Source organism: Podarcis liolepis, assembly GCF_965112155.1.
Source record: "Podarcis liolepis genome assembly, chromosome: 8".
In the NCBI taxonomy this organism is placed as follows: Eukaryota; Metazoa; Chordata; class Lepidosauria; order Squamata; family Lacertidae; genus Podarcis; species Podarcis liolepis.
The window spans coordinates 54,598,599-54,613,238 of NC_139560.1; the positions used below are offsets into that span (position 1 = coordinate 54,598,599).

The 14,640-nt window shown below is 40.6% G+C and overlaps 2 protein-coding genes across 2 annotated transcripts in view; both read left to right on the top strand.

Moving 5' to 3' along the window:
- The first annotated feature begins 1,454 nt into the window (after positions 1-1,454).
- LOC310713940 (beta-Ala-His dipeptidase-like) lies at positions 1,455-10,775 on the top strand. The gene is made up of 12 exons (XM_083518737.1): positions 1,455-1,603; positions 2,110-2,220; positions 2,324-2,467; positions 3,196-3,358; positions 3,638-3,720; positions 3,821-4,018; positions 4,447-4,531; positions 7,381-7,541; positions 8,347-8,511; positions 9,156-9,297; positions 9,791-9,938; positions 10,532-10,775. The coding sequence occupies exons 1-12, from the start codon at positions 1,601-1,603 to the stop codon at positions 10,593-10,595; spliced, it is 1,467 nt and encodes a 488-aa protein (XP_083374863.1). The 5' UTR covers positions 1,455-1,600; the 3' UTR covers positions 10,596-10,775.
- Positions 10,776-13,671: 2,896 nt separating this feature from the next.
- Positions 13,672-14,640, top strand: part of ZNF407 (zinc finger protein 407) — a 337,553-nt gene continuing 336,584 nt past the window's right edge. The window contains exon 1 of the mRNA XM_083518448.1: positions 13,672-14,315. The gene's annotated coding sequence lies outside the window, so the exon portion shown is untranslated. The remainder of the gene's footprint in view (positions 14,316-14,640) is intronic.

Consider the following 14,640-nt stretch of genomic DNA (forward strand, 5'->3'; position numbering starts at 1 on the left):
CCTGGTCTACTGCACCTTCCAAGAACCTGCAGGTGTCTGCCTTGCATTTTCCCTCTTACAGCATCCCACACCCACTTCCCAATGGAGAAACCTACCAAGGGCCTCTCAAACCTTCAGTGAAGGAGACGCAGATAACTGATAAAAATGGGACATGGCTCTCTGAGAACTAATCTTTCTCCTCGCAGATTTCAGTAACAAATCAGAATGGGAATAATTTGGGCAGTAGGTTGTGGGCAGTCAAATGGCCAGTAATTTTGTGACTGCTTTATTAACTGGGACTATTTAGGTGGCCATGTGGCCTACTTTGCAGATGACAGTTCTCTAGTTGAAGGGCCCAAATCCAGCTGGAAGATAGAGATCCCTTGGAAGGAAGAGCAGCAGCCTTGAAGTTGCCCATTAGCAGTTCACTCCTCAAGAGAAGACTGAGCAGGCACCCAGGTTAGTCTTCACAGCTGTGATGAGATTTAAATAATAGCAATGCTATTTAAATAATGCTCATTATTGCTAAATTTGCAGCTCTGCATATGAATTAACACATGCCAGCTATTCAAGGATATACCTAATTTCAGATAAGGTGGAAGTTGAACTTGTAGTGCAGTGCACATCTAATTGAGTACATAGTTAAGGCTTTATTTGTGGGTTTGGCTACAGGGGAATTGGTACTATTTAAAAGAGATTATGATTTCCCTGTGATCTGGTGTTAGCACTGGACATCTTTTGGTGCTTGTCCTTGTAGGGCTCACTGCTGATACCTTCCCTGGTCCCCATTTAAAAATTAAAATGCAATAAATTCCAGTGCTCCAGTCTGGATCATTTTAATTTCCAACAAAATACCCTCAACTTAGCACTGTTTTGAGACGTTGCAAGAAATTAAAATAGTGGCAAGTGGGTAATGGCACCAGCATCCACTTCTCCCAGGGACATTTCAAACCTGGAATTGCAATGTCTGGTCCTGTGAGTTTGTTGCTCAAAATACTTTTTACTCTTTTTTCAATTTTTACAGTTAAAGTAAAAATAATGAGAACAAAACTAAAAGCTGGAAGGCGCTTTGAAGGGGTAGTGAGGGAGCAAAGTTGGGGGAAGTTTTTTCTTATTGAATCTTTGTTTATGCCTAATCCAGCAAATACTTCTCTTCTGGGCATATTGGACTCCTCATCACTTCTTCCAGAAGCAACTTGGACCCACAACTGTGCGACACTGAAACATTGGATGGCCATGCCCTATAGTGGCACTGTACTGGACAGCTCTCATTCTCCGTACTGTATTAACTTTTACAATCCTTAAATTTCTCTTGATACCCACACTATACTTAATTATTTTCCAACACTGTGGGCATTGATGGATCGGCTTGTGTTTACTGCATAGTAACTGTAACTTCCTTGAAAAAACGTATCCACCAGACAGTTAACAAATTAGCAAACTGTTTGCTCAGGCTAAATAAACAGTGGGAACTGAGATAAAATTGGTGGTGCGGAATGACTTGTAAAGCAAAAGCTTACTGGATTTTGAAATAAGAGGACGTCTCACAGCCTCTGCTTACTGACTCTGTTGGCAAAGAAGACAAGAAGAATAAATTCTGCCACTACTTGTCTCTACTGCCATGGTGAAGTATTGCCTGTTTCTCTTACTATTTGCAAATGCTAGGTATGGGTGAGAAGAATCCATCAGTCTGCTTTTGGACTGATGGAACATATGCAGAAGAGATATATAATAATCCTTAAAAACACTCTGTGTGTGTGTGTCCCTCCCCACAAAAGGCACTGTAAGTCTATAGTGAACTGTATAGAAAACTAAATTGCATAGAGCACTGTCCTTGGAACATCTCACTGCTCAGGCAAGTGGCAAAGATCAGGCAAGCAGTCAGGAAACAGAACTATTGCAATGAAAGTGTTTGCCAGCGGTTTGTTTTTCAAAGCAAAGATTAATCTAGACTAAGACAAAAGTGATAGAATAACAAACAGCAATCTTAACTTATAGGGCAAACTCTAGTCTCACCCCCTGCCCCCCGGATAAAGTGGAATCTTCTGTAACCAAACAGTCCAGGTCAAACAGTATGGGATTTTGGCTCTGAAAATTGCAGGATACTAATAATAGTAATTATTCTTTCAGATATCCCTTGTATTTCTTCTTGCTTTCACAACTATCACCAGTGAAGCATCACTTGCCCCTTCAGATCAAATATTTCAGTACATTGATGCACATCAACATGAATATGTACAGGTACAAGCGGGTGTACTATTTTGGGACAAGCTGGAAAACTAGAGTGAAGGAGTGTTACCTGGAATGTGGATTCCATCCCCCTCATAATTTCCTCTTTTCACAGAGACTCAGAGAATGGGTGGCCATTGAAAGTGACTCCAGTAACCTTCTGAAGAGGCAAGATCTGATTGAAATGATACATTTAGCAGAAGAGAGGATAAAATATTTAGGAGGAACTGTTGAGTTGGCGGAACTGGGTGTACAAGAGGTAATTATTGTGTTTCAGCATGAAATCTATACTCGGCCCTCCAGTGGCCGTCCCTGACCACTGGTCCTGTTAGCTAGGAATGATGGGAGTTGTAGTCCCAAAACATCTGGAGGGCCAAGTTTCCCTATGCCTGTCTTAAGGCTACTTTTTAATGTCTCTAAAGAGTCTTCGTTAAACTGCCTAAAACATTCCAGTCTTTCATGCTATGTGTTTTGGTCACCCACTCTCCTCCTCCTCCTCCAATATTTGCTGAAGTATAGAAGATAGAAATAAAGTCTCTGTCCACTGGATCACAATTGAAAAATATGATCTAAAGGAAAGATAGAATTGCCAGTAACATAAGTTACATAGGAAGCAGCTATATATGTTATGTACTGAAGTTCTCACCCTGGGCCAGCAGGGAGATACTGTAGATAGTTATGCAAATAAGGGATTGAAAGTGACCTTCAGTGATTGGATAGCTTTAGAAATTTGTAACAATTATGTGTACTGGAGCTCTATATAAGCAGGCTCACTGAGCCCTTCAGCTCAGTTCTGTTCTGGCCTCTGAATAAAGAAGGGCTGTTTGAAGAATCGCTGTGTCGTCTGATATGTTCACCCACAACTTAACAATATATATAGATGGACTATAATGTGGTCAGGAGGTGAGGGGATTGGGTAAAAGAGGCAAGTGATAGCTTCTAGCACTTGTATAGGATTGCACTGTTAATGCATCGCTTCTGCTTTAGCTGCATAATGGAGGTACACCTCGTTTGCCACCAGTCATTCTGGCAGAACTTAAAAAGGACCCTAAAAAACATACAGTTTGTTTTTATGGACATCTGGATGTGCAGCCAGCCAGATTAGAGGATGGATGGGCATCCGAGCCATACAATTTGACAGAAAAAGATGGTGAGCATTTATTATTATTCAATGGCAGCAATACAGTGACAGAATGTCACTGAATACCAGTTCTTGGGTGGCAATAGTGGGAGAAGGGATTGCTTCAGGCTCTGCTTGTGAACTTCCTGCAGGCATCTGATTGGCCACAGTTGAAACAGGATGGTGAACCAAATGGACCTTTTATCTGATACAACAGGACTCTTATGTCACCTCTGAAACTTGTAAAACACTGTACAATTGTATAACTGGATTCTATCAGCTTCTCTTTATTTCACTTTTATTTTCAAGGTAGTCTGTATGGACGTGGAACCTCGGACGACAAAGGGCAAATTCTGGCTGTACTGAATGCAGTAGAAGCACTTCAACAATATGTAAATGGTTTTTTGTTGTTGTTTTTTAAACAAGTCTTTCTTATTTCATGAAATCTGCCATCAAAACAAAACAAACACATTTTAAACCACTCTCTGACAGGAACTTCCTGTGAATGTAAAGTTTCTCCTTGAAGCCATGGAAGAAGTAGGATCCCCTGGACTATTGAAACTGGTTGAAGAGAGAAACAGTACGTTTTTTTCAGATGTTGATTACATTGTGATCACTGATTCCTCATGGATCAGCAACAAACCAAGTATTACATATGGAACAAGGGGAAACAGCTACTTCTTAATTGAGGTATTTGGGGCTCTTTAATATTGTTACAATTAGTAGAATCAGTGTGGATATCAGTGGTTGGATATGCCCTAGGAGACTAGGGTTAAACGCAGCCATGAAGCCCAGCTTAACTTACCTCACAGGGTTGTTAGAATAAAATAGAGGTGAGGAGAACCATGGACCACCTTGAGCTACTTGGAGGAAAGTTGGGATATAATAATAATGCTAATTTTACAGACACATCTTATCATTCATTTTATTATCATTTGACTGCAAAGTTTCTAACAAATAAGCTGCTAAGTGAGGATTACAATTTTTAATTGATGCATGTCTGAGAGGGATGAGCCCACAAATGTGAAGCTTGTGCCTGTTCATTTTCCTGATGCAAAATCTTGGTATGGCACGGCATACTAATACACCCTCTGATTCCTTTATCTACTTTTTTCTAGGTTGAATGTGCTAAAAAAGACTTGCATTCAGGGACCTTCGGAGGTATAGTTCCTGAAGCAACCAGTGACTTAATATATCTGTTGAGTAAGTAGAGTTTCTACTAGTGAACAACTAGCTCACACATTCTAGGCTACTTCAAAGCTTGACTACTGAGATTTCAACATTGGTAACCTCAAGACTGGATTACCGCAATGCGCTCTGTGTGGGGCTTCCCTTGGGCACCTTGACAGCTGCAGCTAGTGCAAAATACAGGGCTTCATTGTTGACTAAGGGGCCCTCTCAGCACCATATAACACCTCTGCTGAAGAAGCTGCAATATGTGCAGTTCAGGGTCTTGCTTTTAGCCTTAAAGCCCTAAAGAACTTGGGACCAGGATATACGCCTTGCGTATATCCCTGTCGGGCAACTGTGCTCCTCAGATGGGGCACTGCTGAGAGTACCATAATCCCCAGAGGTGTGTTTAGCCTATGCTAGAAACTGAACTTTTAGTGCTGGAACTCTAGCTCTCTAGAATAAATTACCAGCCAAAACCAGACAGGTGCCCAGTGTGATGATATTTGAAGGCATTTGTGGCGCTCACACAGGGTCCCCGGACGTTTGACGGTTAATTGATCCCTGTGCCACCACTGTGATTGCCTCTTCGCTGCCACCAACCCGTTTCTCATGGGTACACACGGAGTCCAGACAGTTGTTAACATTAACAAATAATCAAGTTTATTTTCATAAGCATGAACACATTTAAGGTTTCAGTTAATTTTTCTTGGCAGTTTCTTAATCTTAGTGTCGATATTGTATTATACTTTCCGAACAACTTCAAACTGATTATCCTAACTATCTATCTGACTCCACCTAACAGTTCCTCTCACAACACAACTCGACCAACCCACAGACTTATATCCTTCCTCTTCCTTCTCCAACTCCCAACTAACTTCCACACAACTCCAACTCTCACTCTAACTCCTCCTATCAGTTTCCACTGGCCAATCACGTCACACTCATTTAACCCTTTCCTTCTGACCCACCTAATTACCAGCCAAAACCAGACAGGTGCCTAGTGTGATGAAGTTTGAAGGCATTTTTCTCTATGAAGGGTTTCCTTGAGGTGCAACCCAGTCATATATGGAAGATCAACTTTATATTTAATGAAATTGTTTCATTGCTATCATCACCACCACCACCACCACCACCACCATTTTACCCCACCTCAGCACTCTGGGCAGCTTCTAAGACATATAAAAACATAATAAAACGTTACACATTAAATAGCTTCCTGATAAAGGGCTGCCTGCCTTTAGATGTCTTCAAAAAGTTACATAGTTACTCATCTCCTTGACATCTGATGGGAGGGCATTCCACAGTTTGGAGAAAGCTAAACGATGAGTACTGATCTGGACAACATGCTAAGCCAAGCCATAGCTTAGCTTAGCACACGACAGCAGCCAAATGATCAGGGCAGAGCAATGTGGTCACAGTCTCCTGTCTGGAGTTTTCATGCTTGCAAGTCCATGGTTTTGCTTAGCTGGATGTGCAAATAAGGTAGGACCATCCCATCTGAAATATACTCAAGAGTTGAGTGTGGATTTCATGCTCTTTATTCAGCTCATAGTAGTGAGGAAAACCAGTTCCCCCGAAATGTCTGCTTTATATACATTATTTACACAATGGGCCCCATGTGATTGGCTAATTCTGGGATTCTCCTGTAGGCCAATCAGGTTGTGGATTCACTTCCACCTGGAGTTGGATTGGGTGGCTCCTGCAGACCAATCAGACTGCTGCATTCTGGATCCTATTGTTCTGGGACCAATCATACTGCTGCATTCTGAATCCTATTGTTCTGGGACCAATCATACTGCTGCATTCTGAATCCTATTGTTCTAGGACCAATCAGACTGCTGCATTTTGGATCCTATTCAACTCAGTACATAACACCATCCATGAGGCAGACTATCTCAGATGGAAGAATGCAAGGGGTGCCTCCTTGGGCACCCCCCGCCCTCCTAAAGCAAGAAGTGACTACAGTGGCTTCTGGCTTCCAGTGAGATCTCACAAAAGCCCTGTGAGATCTCACAGTAGCCTCCATGTGATTTCACTGTGCTCTCACAAGATCTTGCTGGAAACTTCAGCTGGTAACCCTAGTAAGCAAGACTTTGGCGAGGGCAGCAAGCTTCTCCTGAAATAAGACTATTACATCTATATTACAGTTAGGTAGCCATGTTGGTCTGCCGTAGTCGAAACAAACAAACGAAACAATTCCTTCCAGTAGCACGTTAGAGACCAACTAAGTTTGCTATTGGTATGAGCCTTCGTGTGCATGCACACTTCTTGTGTGCATGCACACGAAAGCTCATACCAATAGCAAACTTAGTTGATCTCTAAGGTGCTACTGGAAGGAATTTTTATTTTATTTTATTACGTCTATAGACATTCTAATGAACATTCATAGGTTGGGGTCAGGGCTTGCCACATGTATGTTATTATTCCCACTACCTGCCCCCATTTATCTTATTCTTATTTAGCCATCATCTTACTCTGGTGATCTGGTTTTATGGGTTTATCTATATATTAATGGTCCTTACCAGTTGTGCATGTTCTATGATGCCAAAGAAGCATAGCTCTTCATAGAGATTCTTAGAGAACAGCAAAGCTTAGCATTTTCTGTAAGTTTATCATGTAACATGTTTTGTCTAAAAATAAAAGGGAAATGGGGCAGCTACAATTTATTCATTTTTAAAATAGAAATTAAGAAAAATATTCAATAAACTTTAAAAAAATTAAAGGACTATTTTGAGGTTTGCCTTCTGTATTCCCTAGTTTTAAAGTAAGCAATTCTAATTGATATTTGGTATTACATTCTGTCCATTAAAAAAACGAAAGTAACTGCAAGTTCTGTTATTTCTGTAGTTCCTCTTCAGAACTTGTACATTTGTTTTCAGGTACCCTTGTCGATTCTTCTGGTCATATACTGATACCTGGGATTTATGATGCAGTTGCTCCTCTTACGGAAAAAGAAAAGAAACTCTATGAAAAAATTGAATGGGATTTCAAGAAGCTGAAGGACACATTTGGCATAAGAAACTTCACATATAGCACTAAAGTATATGCCATATTGATTTTGTATTGAATTCTAAGCTGGGCTTTTGATAGCTGGTTTCACAATTTTCAGTGAGGATGGGGCAAATTGGGGGAATTCCTTTATAGTTGATGTAGAAGCATGGTCAAATCTGGGTCTGCTCTACCATTAGGCAGTCTGGTATGGCTGCTACAGGCAGCTGATTTTGGGTGTAATGAAAGGGCATTTCCCTTTTTGCAGAAATATGCTTGTAAAATATGTATACAAGTCACTAGCACCATTTTCTTAGCCTGTATTAATGAATTCCACCTTGTGTGGAATTGTCAGTCCCAAATGTACTGTCTGATTGGGGGTTCTAGAGTAACCCCAAGTCTAGTATCATGAGATAGAAAAATGTCAGTTAACCACTCTTTCCATGATTAGTCTGAATTAGTTCTGCTGTCAGGAATATTAGGATTTTTGGTCCAAAGTCTAGCACCCCACTCAGTAGAATGAGTGAGGGTGGGGGCATGACAAACATACCAGGTAGCTTACCACATTTTGAAAAAAGTGACACAACACACATTACCATTTATAGGAAGGAGGGGTGCCATAAGACCACGTATTCCAGGCTCAAAAAATTATTCAGTTTTCAGAATCTAGTTTTCATGTTTTATTAGTTTGCAGGTCACTTTGGATCACATTTCATGAAAAAGCAACTAAAAATGCAAATGATAATTATGATATAAATAACCCATTTGTCTGTGTAAAATAATAGGAATTGTGAGCAAACTGCAACTTATTGTTTAAGACTTTATATATTGCTTTAAAAGTTGCTTTTTTTGTTTAGGAAGAATTATTAATGCGGAAGTCGCGCTATCCATCTTTGTCCATCCATGGAATTGAAGGAGCTTTCTCTGCACCTGGAACTAAGACTGTAATCCCTGCAAGAGTAATTGGGAAATTTTCAATACGCCTGGTTCCCCATATGGATCGCTCTGTAGTAACAAAACAGGTAGAATTCTGGGTTGTATGTCTTTAAAATCTCTCTATTCTCTTGTGAACAGTGCTAATCATTTGCTTTCCTCAGTTGATGTGATGTTTCTAGCAACCTAGCCTAAAATAGGCCTACTCAGAAGTAGGTCCCCACTGTGTTCAATAGGGCTTATTCCCAGGTAGGTGTATACAAGATTGTTGCCATGCAATGGAATACAATGCATGCTCATTCATAAATAATCCCTACTGAGTTCTATAGGACTTCTTATCAAATAGGTGTGTAAAGGATTGTAGCCTAAGGCTGCAACTCGAGTATGCTTACTTCACATGAATTAAATTAAAGCTTACTTCTGGATAACATGCAAGGCATTGCTAGTGAATTAACTCAAAATGAAGTTGATAATATATTTAAGGTACTAGCTTGAATCACAGAGAATGGGAATTTGAATAATGACCAGCACACTGAAGTACCAAAAGATAATCACCAGCACATTGATCAGCCTTTATTCAAAGCTCAAAGTGTGCTAGACCATGAATACTGCAGGTCATTATCCCACAATGCATCTTCATAAGGAGATAATTAATATATTATTGTGTTATTATGACAGATTTAATTTTCACCAGGAACAAACTAGAATAAACTTTCACTATTATTCTCTTGAGGTAATGGATCATTTGAACAAGAAATTTGCTGAACGGAACAGCCCTAATCATATGGAAATAACCAATGTGCAAGCATCAAAGCCATGGCTTTCTGATACAGATGAACCTCTGTATTTGGCTGGAAGAAAGGCAATAGAGAAAGGTCTGGTCACTTTACTGCAACAAATTACAGAACTTTGGGGCTACTGTGATTATTATGAAGCACCCAGCATACTAAAAAGCAGTGTAGAAAACTTAATAGAAATGGCTGCATCATTACAAAAAATCCAAAGTAATCTACACATGCATCTAATATTAAAGCTACAATGTTATATGAATGTGTACGTAATTCACACAGTATTTTGAAGGAGCACTTTGGCCTTGGAAGAGGCTCGTTTTGTCAGTTTTGTGAAAACATATTTTAAAGAACAGTCATGGGACACGTTAAGACAGAACTGTTTCGCTGCAGGTTTAAAACAGTTGTTTTTGTGGATTTTGTCAGTTACAGACAGGATCACAACTTTAAGTTTAGAAGTGGTTAACTTTTAACTCAAGATTGCAACAAAGACAAATGTGTCTGTTCTGGGACTTAGTTGGATAAAATGTTAAGTAACCAGTCTATGAAAATTAAGTTTTCTTTTATTCCTATTTCTTAGTATTCCACACTGAGGCTGACTTGACCCGAATAGGTGGAACAATTCCAATTGTTTCACATTTCCAAGACGTAACTGGAAAGAGTATAATGCTTCTAGGAATAGGAGGACCAGATGATGCCCCTCATGGTCAAAATGAAAAGATCAACAGGTAATCTGTAGGCCTTTAAAACAGTAGTACCTCGGGTTAAATACGCTTCAGGTTACAGACTCCGCTAACCCAGAAATAGTACCTCGGGTTAAGAACTTTGCTTCAGGATGAGAACAGAAATCGTGCAGCGGTGGCGCGGCAGTAGCAGGAGGCCACATTAGCTAAAGTGGTGCTTCAGGTTAAGAACAGTTTCAGGTTAAGAACGTACCTCCGGAACGAATTAAGTACGTAACCAGAGGTACCACTGCAATGAAGTCTTTTACTAGTGGGGGAAATGCTACGGTAAGTGAATTTTAAGCATAATCTCTGGAGAGAAGACAACTTTGGGACTTCTGTTTTGTGTGCAACATAAACCACCTAGAAGCTTCTTGAAGATGGAAAAACTAAACATACAGCATTTGAAATACTGATGTAAATGAAGTAGAAAAAGCGTGAATAATAAAACCAGATGTAGTATTGGCCATAATTATGATGCTTACCCATTAACGTAGTCATACATTTTTGCCAAGTTGTAATTTAGACTCTCATAATCCATCTGCGCTATATCTGCTTTTGCATGCCCACTATTAATCTTGTTTTGTTTTTAAATGTAGGTACAACTTCATTGAGGGAACCAAACTATATGCAGCCTTCCTTCAAGAACTTGCTTCTACCTAGAGAAGATGGGATGATGATAAAAACCCTCTAAAGCACAGCTGCATACTTTTTTGAAATGTTCTTAAAGGAACACATATACACAAATATATTTAGTAATTTAAACGTGATAAAATCAATAAATACTTGTGTGGAAAAAAGAGAAGATCCCCCCCTGCAATAAAATATTTTATTTTATTTTTACATTTGGAGGTCCCATTCCTCCTTTCTTTATGTGCCTGTACAGAACTTTAGTGCTTCCTTAAGAACTCTGGACTCTCAGAAAGGAAAAAGAATAAATATTGCCACCTGGGTTTTCTAAATTTAAGATGACCCTCTTACTATGTTTTTGTAAAAGATGTGCTACCCACAAATAACACATCACATTCCTAAATGTTTTTAAGTCTGTTTAAAGGTATGGTTGCACCCTGTGCGACTGAACTACTGTATAACTATTCATGTGCACTATACACCCTCTACTGGCTGCACACTTCTTTGCAGCATCTTTTTCCTAAATGTGGTAACTGCATACATGTGGATCTCAAGTGCTTACCCATGTAGGCACAGACAGGATTAAGACCCGCTTAGCTACAGCAAAATGATGGCTTCATGTACCTTCAGACCATATCCTGAGTCTATACTCTTTCTATGAGGGTGGCAGATGCAATTTTGAAACCTTGGGCACATTGTCAGGTTCCCAGACAACAGACAATTTCTTATTAGTGGCATATGGAGGCACTGGCTACCATTGCAAATTTGCAGGCTTACGAGTATTTTTTATTTAGAGGAAGAGGAGTTTGGATTTGAAATCCCGCCTTTCACTCCCTTTAAGGAGTCTCAAAGCGGCTAACATTCTCCTTTCCCTTCCTCCCCCACAACAAACACTCTGTGAGTGGGGCTGAGAGACTTCAAAGAAGTGTGACTGGCCGAAGGTCACCCAGCAGCTGCATGTGGAGGAGCGGAGACACGAACCTGGTTCCCCTGATTACGAGACTACTGCTCTTAACCACTGCACCACAGTGGTGTATTCTTCAACTGAAGTATTTTTATTTTGCTTTACAGTCAAAAAAGACAGTAAGTTTCATAATTCACAGTGTAGTCCTACTAAAATGAGTGTTAAAGTTTGAAAAATAGCAAGGTGGCAATCAAACAAGTCACACAACAACATATAGAGTCTAACAAAATTCACTGTAATTTCTAAAAGTCACCATGTGAACCCTTCTGGATATGAAGCAAGTAATAAGTATAACCTAAGTATGTTTTTAAGCTTACATGTCTGCTTGGGGTTTATAATAAATCAATTACCACTATATATTAGTATCTTTTGGGAGGGGGATTTTCAATCAATTTCCCAAAACTGGAAGTTTTTCCCCACCCGGTGATTGTAAGTCCCTCATCCAATTTTTATTTTATTTTTTGCTAGTTAAGTCAAACTCTACCTCTTCACCAGTTAAACAAAAAAACACTACTTTTTTGTGTAGATATTTCAAACTTTTGAGTTGCTTCATCCCTAAACAATTCTGGTTTGTTGTAAAGAAAAAAAAATTTTTTTTAATTAGGCACGATCGGGGAAGGCGCAAACAGGAAGTCCGTCTCCCCGTCTTGTAAATAATCTAAAGCAAGGACCAGCTAACTAAGGTCGAGAGGATTTTTTCTTTTTTATTGGGTAAAAGACATTAATTTCACGATTTGGCAGTTTAAGTAATCTTACTGGAGGATAAGAGCTAATTTTGGGAGCTGAAGTGTCACCCCCCCGGACCCGGGAGTGATCCGCGAGAGAGCCTGTTGAAGAGATATTGAAGAGTTTGACAGCTGTCAAATTAGCTGTCAAGACGGGAAAAGAGAACTTTGTTTTCTATTGTCTCTGCTGGTCATATTTGTTACAATTTGGCCATATTTTGTTGAAAACAAGGAAAAACTGATACAAACTAACTTGATTTTTGGATTTGAACTGGAAGGAATACTAAGTAACCAAAATCCCTCTAGAGGGGGTTTTGGGACATTACAAGAATGGCTGAAGGAGGGAAAACTCAAGCTAAATTGGACAGAGTTTTTTTTCTCTTGGGAAAGTTACAAGGCCAAATTGATGTTTTGGCTACCAACGTTGCAACTCTGGACTTAACAGTAAACAAATTCATTGAATTTGATAAGGACTTGATCCAGGATGTTCATGCAGCTGGACAAGAGGAGAAATTTGAGAACTTTGAGAGTGTGGAGAAAGAGATACATGTTGTTTCTGAGGAAAAGGAAGGAGATGTAATGTTGCAGATGACAAAGGAGAGCCAGGGGCCTGACATGATGGTTATAAAGGAAAATAAGAACTTGATGATGAAAATCTGGTCTGAATTGGAGATTGAAGAATGGAGAGATCTCCTTATGTGGAGATCTGAAGACCCAAGGATTACAAATTTGATTAAGGTGAAAGTTGGAGCTTTGGGGACATTTGGACTTGAAAGGAATAAGAAACAAGATTTGGGCTCCACTTTTAAGTACGGAGGTCTGGCTGGAAGAAACATTGTCCCTATCGGGCCAGAGCGTCTCCGAGATCTGGTGTTTAATACTAAGGACTATAAAAAAAACCGGCAGAGAGGAACTGAGAGAGAATTAAGAGCCTCGGACGTGAGATCTCCAGGCTGATAGCAGATTAAGACTGATGGACATTTGTTGGGGATTGAAACCAGGAAAGGGGACGGGGTGGGGTTTGGGGATCCAAAGGGTGCATAATTATAATCCATCTTTTTCTTTTTATTCTGTTTTGTTATTAGTATGAAAAGTGGGGAATTCGTGAAAGGGAATTTGGGTCGACTTTAGAAAAAGGATTTAAGAATGAGCACTGATGTATAAATTTTGATGTTTATAAGGTAAAACTGGTTTTTTAAATTGAACTAAATATAAAAAGGTTAAAAATTGGGATAAGAACTTGTTGAACTAACAATTTGAATTGGAATATAAGAAGGGGAGGTGTGGGGAAGTCAGGGAAGTATGTTATAGAAAAATAAGGATTGTAAACTGTATATGTTTTTAATTTTTTCTTTTCTTTTTTTGTTTTTTAATGTATTAAAATGGAAAATTCTCAATAAATATCTATTAAAAAAAACAATTCTGGTTTGTTAACACCTGACGTGTTTACACACGGAACATACACAAACATGGCATCTGGATATTACCCCTTCGTTAATTTTGTTCAACTAGCAACTAAAGACTGCTTGGTAATGCAGGGCTTGAGCCCACTGCCTACAGGGTTCGTTTCAGAATATTATTGCGCGTGTGCAGTGAAACACCGGGGCCTCAGCAGAATCCCAGAGCCTGTTTTCGGTGTCGAGGTTCTCGCGGGGACGTCATGGTGGACAGGAGTGCCTCGGGGCATGTACAGAGTGCATGTTTCGCCTCAAGGGTACCAGCCACAACCCAGCCCCTTCACACTTTTGGCTCCACGGAACGCGCAATAGAGGAAAGCGAGAGTCACCGCTAGGGCGCCTCTGAACGCGCCCGAAGGGGCGGGAAGCGACCTCCACGCGGCGCGCGGGGCCACTGAGGTACAGTTAAGGCCCTCGCTTCTTCAAAGGGAGTCACGCGCCGCCCGTGAAGCAACTGCCGCCGTTGCATTCCATACATTTCCTGTCTTCCCTCCCCTCCGTACGACGTTACGCATCACGTTCCGACAGTGACGCACTTCGGCGAATCTACGGCACGCCACTTGTGACCAAGATCATCACAAGCGGAGGAGGACGGCGTCCCCATCCGGTGAGTAAAAACCAACGGTCAGTGGTCCCCTCGCTTCTGAGGGAGGCTTCTGCTTAAGGCTGTTGTAGGCGTTTATCCTTGGGGGCGCCCGGTCGTTCCTGGCTTTCTCCAGGCCTTTTCGCTTTCCCTAGGGCTTTTTGGGCCTCTGTGCCGCCGTCGTTTTTTCTCCCCCTTCCTCCTCTCGATAAGTGGGAGGGAGGGCAGGAAGCTCGTTTTGGGCCAATCAGTAACCGTCGGCGGGTCTGATGCTTGAGGAGGGAATTCCTGAGTGGTTGGGCATGGAGGGCGGGAAGACGGTTTCATATAGAGATTGGCTAACGCCTCA

Bases quoted from the DNA above. Each gene is read 5' to 3' on its own strand.
- LOC310713940 (XM_083518737.1), top strand. The intron at 2,221-2,323 runs GTACAAGCGGGT...CTCTTTTCACAG, and splicing joins ATCAACATGAATATGTACAG to AGACTCAGAGAATGGGTGGC. The intron at 9,298-9,790 runs GTCTGGTCACTT...CCTATTTCTTAG, and splicing joins AAGAAAGGCAATAGAGAAAG to TATTCCACACTGAGGCTGAC.